Source organism: Triplophysa rosa, linkage group LG2 (genome assembly GCF_024868665.1).
Source record: "Triplophysa rosa linkage group LG2, Trosa_1v2, whole genome shotgun sequence".
In the NCBI taxonomy this organism is placed as follows: Eukaryota; Metazoa; Chordata; class Actinopteri; order Cypriniformes; family Nemacheilidae; genus Triplophysa; species Triplophysa rosa.
The window spans coordinates 34,052,420-34,064,909 of NC_079891.1; the positions used below are offsets into that span (position 1 = coordinate 34,052,420).

General features: G+C 37.9%; 1 protein-coding gene across 4 annotated transcripts in view; it reads left to right on the top strand.

Moving 5' to 3' along the window:
- Positions 1–12,490, top strand: part of LOC130551418 (ras-specific guanine nucleotide-releasing factor RalGPS1) — an 84,616-nt gene that overhangs the window by 11,781 nt on the left and 60,345 nt on the right. For all 4 annotated transcript variants that reach the window (XM_057329020.1, XM_057329019.1, XM_057329021.1 and 1 more), the window contains 3 exons: positions 544–676; positions 1,606–1,710; positions 5,472–5,522. In XM_057329020.1, coding sequence (XP_057185003.1) covers positions 620–676; positions 1,606–1,710; positions 5,472–5,522 — 213 coding nt within the window. In that variant the 5' untranslated portion in view covers positions 544–619. The remainder of the gene's footprint in view (positions 1–543; positions 677–1,605; positions 1,711–5,471; positions 5,523–12,490) is intronic.

Here is a 12,490-nt window from a genome sequence, read left to right on the forward strand (position 1 = left end):
ACAGATTGATTACCAGTCAAAGCACTACACACATTTGACCTAAATTTTACTGTGATCTTAAAGTCTGTACTTAAATGTTTGACAAATCAGATAGTGTCTGGGATACACAACAGCAACACTGTTTAAAAGGGTCCCGGGACAGGGATGTGACAAAAATGGTGGCTTTGTGTACTCTGCCATTCTTTTATTAAAGTGTGGAACCCTGCAGGATGCATCTTCTGAAGTTTGGGGTGAGAATGGTGTATTACATTTGAGAGGTTGGAGATAATGAATCGGTTTATGTATTGATATTTTATGGATTACTATATGATTCCCTTAGAGTACGTTTGTTCTAGATTTTTTGTGTAATTGCGTTACAAACTATCATCTTGATCATCTATGATCTCTAAAAAAAAAAAAATCAATGTACCAATCACGGTTGATTTATTTCATAAAATTATTTTTTGCAACAGAATATGCACATGCCACAATCATCATGGCTAAATCTCTCTCTCTCTCTCTCTCTCTCTCTCTCTCTCTCTCTCTCTCTCTCTCTCTCTGCAGGTATGGATGAAATGTCTTATATGGGGTCTGGCTAAGGGTCGCTGTTGCCCTGGCGTCTGCACCCCATGCCTCCAGCATGTACCGTAGAAACGGCCTATCGGATGGCACCAGCATTAGCTCTGCCTCCTCTGAGGTAACCGTTCACCTCATCCTCACTGATAAATTGTTGCTTTTAGTAAATAATATTTTGAAGCAATTAATGAAGAAAATTAAGATGCAATGACCCTGAATGACCAGAAACCGAATCTAAAAGGAGATTAAGATGTCTTTCAAACTTCTTGAGTGACAGACAAACTTAGGAAAAAGAACTGTGCTTTTTCTCATTTTAAACTGTTACCATTGCCATGTCATGCAACAAGGATAACAAAAATCAACAGATTCCACTAATAGACCCAACAATCTCTATGACATTGAAAACTCGGCACTATTTATGTTTGTCTATCTTTGGAAAAGTATTGAGAAATATTTTTTTTAGCTTTGGATGTTTCTAAAATTTGGCTGAGTCCATACAGAATGGGCCAGGATTTGCACAGCTCTTTGCTGCCCCCTGCTGTTCACATCACCTACTCTGCAGGCTGGTTGGTCTTTGGCTTTGCAGTGGAGCATTGCATTGCTCTAATGAGCCTGTTACTGTGATTGACAGGCGGTAGGGATGAGGTAATGCCTCTGAGACCTGCAACCCCTTTGGGCTGTCTTCTTGTTCCCCACTCAATCCACTTTTAGCTCTGGTTATTTACTGGCAGACAGACTTCATTAAGTCTGTTCCTTGTGCTATCAGAAGACAAAACCATGTTTTATGTAGTATGTTTCCCAATGATTACCGCGTTTAGGTACCATGGTATTTGCAAGGTATACTGTAGTATGGTACCATAGTACTCTTGTAAAGATAAGTTCACCTTTTACAGTTTCAAGAGATATCGCAACATTTATTTCCCCTTTCCTAATTTGAAAACGGAGACACCAAATATTTGGTGTAGAATAAACCGTCCAGGCTAAAATTGTCATCATATATTTTGTATTTCCTGGATGTCATCCTCGTATTGTTCCCTGTTTCATGTTCAGGACAGTAAGAGCTTAGCGTCGGTGGACGGGCTGAGCGCTGACTACGCCAAGAGCTACGACGCCGTCGTGTTTGATGTGCTAAAAGTGACGCCGGAGGAGTTTGCGGTGAGTAAAACTGTGGGTGTTAAAATGATTTGTCCTCTGCTGGAGAACTCAGGTGGGCTTTCGTTCTGCACGGTTCGTTGCCTTCTGTAATGATACAGCTCTATGCGCTTCATTATAACTCTACTGTTCAGCAGAGACCTTTCAGTTAGGAAACAATCGCTCCGTTCCAAAGTCTAGCGTGCTGTCTGCATACTAACTGAAATACAACCTCAGAAATGATCTGGAATGTTCTCGGTACATCTGCATAGCACACCAATAGCACTGTGTACATGGAGAAAATCAATTCTTGATTGAGCTTCAGGAGAAACGTCACGTTCAAGACTTACCTGCCATGAGCTGGGAGGTTGTTTAGTGAAGATGTATGCTCCTGACGGTCACATTCACCATGATTTCAACTTAATTAAAAAAAAGCTCATTTCCTGGTGAAGGATGTAACGGAAGGAAGGATGGATCCTGTATGCCACACAAACATTTATTACAATGAAATTTGATTTGTAAGGAATAACTGAGATGACAGTACTCTCATCATTTACTTTACTTTATTCATTTTCTTATGCCGGATCCAACGCATGTACATCCTACATAAAAAGACTCCAAATGACTTCAGTGAGGTTAATAAATGTTTTCTGAAGAAAAAAAACAATGTGTTTGTGAGATAAAACGATTCATATTTTGAGCTTATTTTTGCAAAATTGAAACCAACAAATTAGGGCTGCACGATTATGACATAAATCATAATTGTCGATTATTCACCTCGATTTTGCAATTGCGATTATTACTGTCGATTAATCGATTTTTCTTTGAAGATTTTTAAATGTTTTATAACTTTCTTTGACGCAACTGCATGCCATATTCTTTCTATAAACATCCAAAACTAAATAATATAACGTAAGCAACAAATAATTATTGAAGTTATGTTGTCAATTAAAAATCCAAAACGAATAGCTAAAGGACACGTCTACATATTAATTCTCTGATTGGCCACTGTATCCGGTGCCCAAACACACTGCCGAAACGCACAGAAATGAGCGCAAATGGACAGCTGTAATTAGGGCTGTCACGATTATGAAATTTGACTGACGATTAATTGTCTAATAAATCATTGCAATTATGACGATTAATTAGAGCTTTGACTTTTAATTCTCATACATTTTTTATTCAGCTTTGAAACGACCATATTGTTCTGAATATAAAGACCATGTTCTTTTTCTTGGAAATACATAGGAAAAAATTGGGTCATCATGCTTAAGGTTTAGGCTTTTACCTGTCAATAATACAACTGCCAAATACTTGTAAATTAAGTAAACTGATCAGGAGTGAATTGAAGCCACCATTAAAATGCTATCAGTCTTAGAAAAGCTTCTAGTCTGTTTTTTTCTCACTTGCAAGACTACAATAAAAGTTTACTTCCATGTTAATGAGATTTTGGTAGACTGGTTTTCACACTGAAATAATATTAAATTGTACTGCAGGTTATTTTTATGGTACAGTATATGCTTTAGTTTTTTTTAAGTGATTGTGCTGTGTTGGTACATTTTACAAGTATTACCATGCTTTAGTTACAATATATACAATAAACTTTGCAATATGCAGATGCACTACAGCTCACCCTAGTGTCTTCTATAGAGATGTGCGATAATTGCGATGATCTGAAACCATCGCGATGAGGTCCAACAATCGCGATGAGACGATTATTTAATAATCGTGACAGCCCTAGCTGTAATTGAGGCTTTTGGCGATTATGTCATTCTTTCACCCATAATTGTGCAGTCCTATAACAAATGCATACGAACCATGTAAACGGTAAATAAAATATGGCTGTACATTGGTAACCTAAAGCCCCCCCAATCCGGAAAATGCACTTTAACATGTTATTATAACCTAAATTTGAATTATGCAGAACCACCCCGTAAATTATACAAATCCATCCATTCTGTTTTTCGTAATCTCATATAAACCACAACAGCCACACTTGTTTATAGATATGATTCGTTTGTCCCGTGTATTGTCACTAGGGCTGTCACGATTATGATATTTGATTGACGATTAATTGTCTAATAAATCATTGCGATTATGACGATTAATTGTCTGTTTTCGGGCTTTGACGATTGTGACGATTAATTGTCTGTTTTTGAGCTTTGACATTTAATTCTCATACATTTTTGATTCAGCGATTGAAACGACCATATTGTTCTGAATACAAGACTATGTTTTTTTCTTGGAAATACATCGGAAAAAATTGGGTCATACAACCACCAAATACTTGTAAATTAAGTAAATTGATCAGGTGTGAATTGAAGCCACCATTAAATACTATCAGTCCTAGAAAAGCTTCTAGTCTGTTTTTTTCTCACTTGCAAGACTACAATAACATTTTACTTGTGTGTTAATGAAATTTTGATAGACTGGTTTTCACACTGAGATTTGCGTAAATAATATTAAATTGTACTGCAGGTAATTTGTATATGTTTTTTTTTTTTAAGTGATTGTGTTGTGGTGGTACATTTTACAAGTATTACCATGCTTTAGTAACATATATGTACACTAAAATATGCAATATGCAGATGCACTACAGCTCCCCCTAGTGTCTTCTATAGAGATGTGCAATAATTGCGATGATCTGAAACCATCGCGATGAGGTCAAACAATCGCGATGAGACGATTATTTAATAATCGTGACAGCCCTAATTGTCACGTATAAAAACAACGTGCACGTTGTAAAGACACAACGCGTTTCACTCATAGGGAGCATGTTTTTTCAGTTTTTATAGATATGGTGCGTTTGTCCTGTGTATTGTCACGTGTAAAAACAATGTGCACGTAGTAAAGACATGACGCGTTTGTGCATTCACTCATAGAGAGCATGTTTTCGGTTTTCATAGATATGATGCGTTTATCATGTTAACTGTCACTTATAAGAGCAATGTGCCGGATTTAAAGACGTTTGTGCATTCACTCAGAAAACAGCGTGCTCAGTTTTTAAATAAATAACGCGTTTGTCTTATGTACTCTCACTTGTATAAAACAATGTGTTTGGTTTTTAAAGATGAAACAGTGTTTCTCATTCGCCTAATGGCCATTCTCTGTTGGATGCACCGGCTCGCAGAGCCATGCCCTTTCTGCTGGAAAGGGGGCGGAGACCAGCAGCTCATTTGCATTTAAAGAGACACACACCAAAACAGCCTGTTTTTCCTCACAGGCAAAAATAGACTTGTAGGGCACAGTATAATAAAAGATCTGTGGTTTATTTTGAGCTGCAACTTCACAGACACATTCTGTGGACTCCTAAGATTTATATTACATGTTGTAAAAGGGCTACATTAGAGGGCCTTTAAAATCTCATTGGTTCTTGCATCTTGTGACTAGGTTTCATACTGCATTATATTTACAAAACTTACAATTATTTGTTCGTGTTCAACTGCAGGTCTATTACAATAACATACAGTAAGATGATATCATTATTATATTCATGATATTCAAGAATGTAAGCGGTGTTGTGCAGTAGTGCAGTTTCCCGTGGCTTTACTATAGAAACCATATACACAATTTTTCAGCGTATTAGCACAGGTTCATGTGTATCATGAAGGACCCTCATGAACTGAGATGTCATACGTCCTTCACTATTGTGAATTATATGACGGATGGTTTTCATTCAGTATGTCCTTTCCCACAAATCAATCCCATAACTCGGCGCTAGATAATGCGCTCGCTGCTGTGATGATGACACCACGCTCATTTTCTTTCTCTGATTTCTTCCTCAGAGCCAAATTACCCTGATGGACGCCCCTGTGTTTAAGGCCATACAGCCCGAGGTAAGACTGAGATTTGTGTTCTAATCTTCCCATCATTAGATTGTGCTTTGTGTTTAATCGCCGATTAACAGTCCAGTGTACTGGTCCTGCATGCTGATTGGTCAATAAAGTGTCCCGGCTGTGAAAAACTACACAATATTATTGTTTTTAGTGCATCATACTTGTATGTAAACAAACATAACAATAAAAACATGGTGGATGTACTATGCGTACAGTCACAGTTCACGATTTCAGACACAGCGGTGATCTGTTTTCACACATTTTTGTGTGGCCTCCATTAAACATGAAGTCACCATGCAGACCGTGCAAACCGTTGCGTGTTAACTTTACGAGCCGGATTGCATCACTGTCTGTCCCCGCGTGTCTGCTGTTAGAAATGTGTTTGACTTTGTGTTTAGGTGTAAAGCAGTTTTCAGCCTCTGCGTTCTCACATTATTTGCTCTGACGTTATTATTATACTGCTGTTTTCTGAGAATAACATTTCGGTATCAATCGATGAGGGACAGAATCAGTGGGAAAGCATGGTGCTGGCTCACAGCGAGACCACCTGTGACCTACTTTCATTAGCTTGCTTAATATTCACCCCCCATCGATGCCGACTTCCAGTCGAGTTTGTTTTAACGCGCTAATCTTTCATGTTTTTTTGTGATACATCATGGTGTGGCTTATTGAGAGGAGGTTTGTTTCTTTTTGCCTGGTGGGTAATAAAATTATGTAGATGGAGGGACCCGAGCCATATCTACAGACCACAATATGACCCACTTAGCAACCATTCGCAATGCCGTAACGACAGCATAGCAACGTGTTAAAACCACATGCCAGTGCTTTGGCAACCGCCCACAACAACCCGCACCCCTCATGTTTCCTTCAGAACGTCTAGTTTTTCATTTGATATATTGTCACGTTCCCCCGAACACACAGAACGATGTGTTGTTACAGGAGAGGCATTCGCATTTTGGATTGTTTTGTAAGACAAATTGACATTGAGTTACATCTAGTGATGAGAGACTAATAAACACAGGAGTAGGGCCCTATGACATTTGTTTTATTTTCCCCCAAATTCAGTTTTTTCCGTTTAAATTTTTCTGGATTCTGTGTTTTTAGTTTTTTAAGATACAATAGTCATATTTTTGCTCACATTAAAAATACTTCAGTATATTATAGCATTTACTTATTAACTATCGGAAAAATCCCAAATATGGCGCAATGCACAACTATGTTAATATAAACCAGCATCTCTTCAGTGCGTTTTCAGTTTTTTTCTTTTTCTTTGTTTTTAAACACCTACTTAGATTTTTTTTATTTTACTAGTACACTTTGGGGTGTGTTCACATATGGCATGTTTGGTTCGATTAAAACGAACTCTGGTGCGATTGCTCTGTAAGTGCGGTTTATTTGTGTAAGTGTAAACGCTGCCACGCACCAAACAAGCAGACCGAGACCGCTGAAAAGATGGGTCTCGGTCCGAGTGATTGGGTAATTAAAGGAGTGTTTATTACATCTGTGCTTGCGCATGTAACGGAGGAATTCCTGGCACCGTTTTGACTGCTCTAAACACTTCATGAGGTCTTCGTGAGTTACCGGCTTGCTAAAAATACCATCATATGTGCATACACTGAGCATGTATAACCCAGCACACAACAGTGTTTTGGATGTCCGATAAATTCCGTATAAAAATATAAATCATAAAAGCTGTCCAATTATGTTGCGACTTTATACTTAAGCTGTTAAAATGCCAGTCTGAACGCTAAGAAAACCAGGACTACATGTTTTTTTTTTCTTTTTTGGTCCAAAATAACTTAGCGAACCGAAGTACAAATATGAACGCACCCTTACTTTAATGAAGGAAATACTATAATAGACATTAGTTTATTCATGTGGGTGTGTCATAGTTAATTTAAGTTAACCAAACATTTATTTTGACGGGTTGTCGCAACACCTTTTTACAGGGTGTCCGCGGGGGTCTCAAAAAGTAATAAAGGTTGATCTAGAAATTTTGAGAAAATTAAGGCCCTTAAAAAGTCTTAAATGCCATTTTCCAAGGTATTAAATTTTGTGTATCATCTTTTCATATTTGTCCAAAGAGGTCATATGCTAAAGTTTGCCTGAATTAAATTTTTGCGTAGGCGAGTAGGGAGGTCCATTCTAATCATATGGCCCTACAGGAGTTTAGTTTCTCACGGTTTGTGACAGAATTCGTCGTCTTGCGATATCATCTACAGTAAGACCTGAAGTCTGAGTAAAGGCCCGATCGCACCAAGAACGATGACTATCAATGACGATAACATTGTTTATTCTAAGCTTGTGCACAGTTTTGCATTTTAAATACGCATGTCCTTTGACTCGATATGAACGTTTTAGCCTTTATCAGATGGAAATTAAAGCACCGAAAGTGACCCCAGAGTTACACTATCTTTCATCAGTATTGCACTATTTTCTTTCATTTAGTTTGATTTTTAAAACTTTATAGTTCTTATTATTGATTGTGTAAAATGCGGTGTATGTTTGAGCACATGGCACGTTATCTGACACTGTTTGGAATGTGGCTTTGTGATGTTGTCTACTTCCACATTTTGAGGTATTCAGTCTTCTACATGTTTGAAAATGTGAATCTGTGTGTACAATACATAGAGTATAGTGAGGTTGTGAACCAGGACATTTGGTCGCGACTGCGTTGTGCGTTTCTGATTGGATGTTTCTCTGCTAAGCATCTGGAGACCAGTGAAAAAAGATTGAAAAATGAAGCTCATTACCACAAAGCTGTGTTTATATTTGAACATAAATACATTAAGTCATTTTTCTTTTCGTACAGGAGAGAATGATGATGCGTAGCGGAGAATTTGTAAACCGAGTTGCTTAAGATTGAGTCTGTCATCAGGTCACGGCTTCATGAATTTCATTAGACTTGCTCCGTGTCTATTTTCTGTTTATGAAAATAAAGGAAAGAGAAAACAAGTCGACCTAAATATCACATAGCGACTGAGTAATAATATTTATCCGTATATGCATTTGACATATGCAGAGTGCGTTACAGTTTTTTATCCCTTATTCTGGTTCAAACCCATAGCCGTTGCAATGCTATTTGAGCCAGTAACTCAAAGCATTTATACTTCAAGAATATGTGTCTTTCTGTTTTCCCCGTACATTATTTTTGATGATGTCATGGTGAAGACCGTCTGCAGAATCAACTTTAGTATCAGCATCAGAGGATGGCCTCCACGGGTCTTCTCTCATCTGCCCTCAAACATCTGTTAAACACGCTCATCTCCGAGAGCTTGAATAGACCTCAGGAGTCCCTATAGTGAGCATCTCATCATCGCCGTGTCCTGTTGATTGAGGCCAAGCTAGAGAAAGAAATGAAAGATTTTGCGTTTGTGATGTTTTGTTGTGAATGGAAACCACACTAAAAAAAATCCTCCATTAGCTTGAGTATTTTTCCAATTCTTCTCTTGACTGAATCGGCACGTTTTTGTGGGCTTCCGCTGTAATTGCAGTTTATTAAGCTGTTAAGGCGAAAATAGGTTAATAAAACACAACACTGGAAAACACAAGTAGTTTTGGCACTAGAAGCATTTGTCAGGACATTTGTGTATCTGTGCTGAAAATCTGTAAATGTGCACACTTACCGTAGGTTTTTATTAATTCACACATGTTATAATCGCATTTCTGAAATGACAATATCGGGTTCATATACTAAAATATTCCATAAAATAGCTACCAAATAAGTAATTAAAATGTTTGTTTAAGGCACAATCTAAGCGTTTACACTTTTAAAAATGATGTAAATCATAAATTTAGTCTTAACATTTAACTGCAATGCTTTCTGTGTCTTCTGTAAATCCTCGAAGTCTACCGAGCATTAGACCCATCAGACATGTTTTCTCGTGTTATTTTAAAGCCCATTGGGATGGTTAAATCACTTTATCATCACATTAGTCTCCGTCATGGCGATTGTCATTGATGTTACAGTGAAAGTGTTATATTTTTTTAACACAGACCTCCAGCTGGCTGCTTGAATTCTCTCATAATTCCTGTTCTGACACGTTTTATGTCGTCCCTCTGAGCCGCCTGACCTCTGACCCCGCTGAAAGCAGATTTCCTGTAATGCGAAGGAAGAGAGGGTAACCGCCTTCAGCTACGTCTGTCCGTCTTTATCTTCTGGTATCCTGTTAGGTCTTGGCTTAAACAGAGTAATCTGCTGGTGCGTGCCTTGATTTATAATGAACACGAGTTTGTATTCAGTGATAATTATCGTATATTACAGGAAGTTGACGTAACGTCTGACCGTCTCGCAACCTCTGAACATCGACACCTCTGGTGAATGCGAGCAGATTTATTTATTTTAGTAAATATACTGGTCGTTACTAGGGGTGCGCGACGAGACACTTATCCCACGAGACAAGACAAGACACGAGACTGAGTTCACGAGAACGAGACGAGATTTTTAGACTTTTTCAAAATAAATCCTCAATGATGAAATATATAGTGGGAAAAGTATTTTATTCACCTTAAAAACATAAAATGCAAAAAACTTAGGCATTATAAAATCATCTTGTACTTTATGAAACAAATTAAACTTATATTTTAATTAATTATATTATGCAGTAATAAACAATATGTGAACACTGCGAAACATTTTGTCACAAACTCAACTGACAGGCAGTAATTGCACAAAAATGATGCTTTGTTTTCTTAACAGGCGCAGCTTTTAGTAAAGAGCTGTGGTTGTTTTCTCTATACGCTTTTGCATAGTGCTCGTGTTAGCAGAGGTGGTGATCATATAACACTGTCAAGGGCACTGATCAGGGAGTTGGCAATTTTAAGGGCTGTCTCATTCGCAAAATCCTTCCTGAAACATTCGTTCCCTAAAAATTCCCACAATGCACTGCAAAAACCAGGGAGCAAAGATGCTCCCTATGTTCCCTTACCGGAAATCACGTGACAAGCATCAATTTAAGTGGCATTCAAAAGAATAATGGCACAAGCATTTCATAAAAAGAAGCACTAGTTTTGATATGATTGAACAATAGATGTCGTGTTTAAAGTCCCAGTGAAATAAAAAATTACAATGCCTATTTTTTCATGAACTATTGCAGCGTCTATTGTAAATAGTGTATCAATGTGGGTCATTCTCATAATGTGCCCTCATAATCTTTAGTTAAAATCTGAAAATGCACTTCCGTCCTGTAATGACTATCCATCTTAGATGACGTACTTATGTTAGACGGCTTGGGCGGAGCATTCGTTATCTCCTCCCCTTTAACTGCCAGTCTGCTGCCAGTTCCGTTATTTTTTATACATCCAATCAAATCGCGGAGAAAGACGAAAGCCACGCTTTCACTCGGAAATGCGTCAAAATACGGAAGTAAAAATTATCGCAACTTGCGGTTCACAGGGACTTTAATACGAAAAATGGGACAGAAATCATTTTGACACCAGTTGATTTAAACGGTCTTTGCAATCTATATATTTTTATTAATATCATTAATGCGTATTGTTTGTATGCATCATTTGTTTTTATTACCATTATTTGCTTTGATATTTTGTTCTTATGTTTTTTCATCTTATTGTAAGGTAGTCGTTTAATCCCAAAAACTCTCTAGAAATGTTTAGGCTCTATTCCACCCATCTTTATCTCAAAAAATTGGTTCATTATTGAGCTACATTCCGGACGTCTGAGTGTCGTCTTGTGAGCAGTAAATACTATTGAAAGAGAAAACAAGTCCATGGTGATGTAGGGAGCAGGTCCAGGAGACGAGAGATTGTACGGGTGCCTTTCGGACTACCCACAGTGCTGTGCGTCAACTTTAGTGCCAGGCATTCTGGGAATGAGAGTTTAAACTGACCTTTGACCTCTCGCATGTTTTCTTTTAATTGGTTGGCCGCATTCCAACTGTTGTCCGCAGCTCTCACATCCACCTGCAGGGCCTTGGGGTCCTTCGCTTGATCAATTATGCTTTATTGCTTAGACCGTTTTAGCACTTTTTATATATCTGTAAATGTGAAAGTTATGAGGAGCTGAATCCCTGGAGTTATATTTGTTTTTCATTTACAAAGCTCATAGGAAATGAGCCCTCAATATTAAGATTTCTGGTTGTAATTGTGAACGTTTCATAATATGCAAGTGTCTCTTTTTAGTTTGCTTATATTTCAGCTCTAGTGTTTACTTTGGTTATCTCGTGTTTGGACCATGAGCTGTTTGTGATTATTGAGCACCGATACAGAACAGATTGAATGTGATTCATACAACATATCTGCCTGATTCACCACAGGTGCATAGTTTCTTACTCTTACTTTCTCGCACAAACAATTTAGCGTAATCCGTTTGTTTGTGTGCACAGAATATTTTATACGATAAAAACTTGTTTTTCACATGTGATACACGTCACACTCCAACTGCATGATACACATGTTGCTGATGTGATCTGAATAGTTTTTAGTCCAATGCCAAAGAGTTGCTCGGCTGTTTTGTGAGCTCACCGCCAATTCTCTTCAATATTCTGGTTTCTATCGTCCGATTGCTCAGAGACGTAACGCCATGTCTTCCTAGCAAGCTGCATGGATTGATATGGATTGTCTTGTTTTCATGACGGTCTGCCCTGACTGACATCTATAGTGATTATTGTTTACTTGTGCTTATGAGAGACATATGGAATTTGCTAGATTGCGTTTATATGTTAGTTTTACCTTCTGCTTATGACAAACATAAAAGAGTGGCGTATGTTTTCTCTCTAGTAACCCTCGTGGTTGTGTGTTATGGACAATGAATGCTCAGGTATCAAATATTCCAAAACGAGTTTTGCAGCAAGTTTAAATCATTTGTGACCGTGGAAAAATAGCGGATAATTGAGAGCAGATTAGTTTAGATGAACTAACAAACAGTCTACACGAATGTGTGTCATGTCTGGTCTCTCGGGGAGTGAGTGTTGAAGAAATAACTATTTAGATGCTGAAAGATTCCTCGTGTG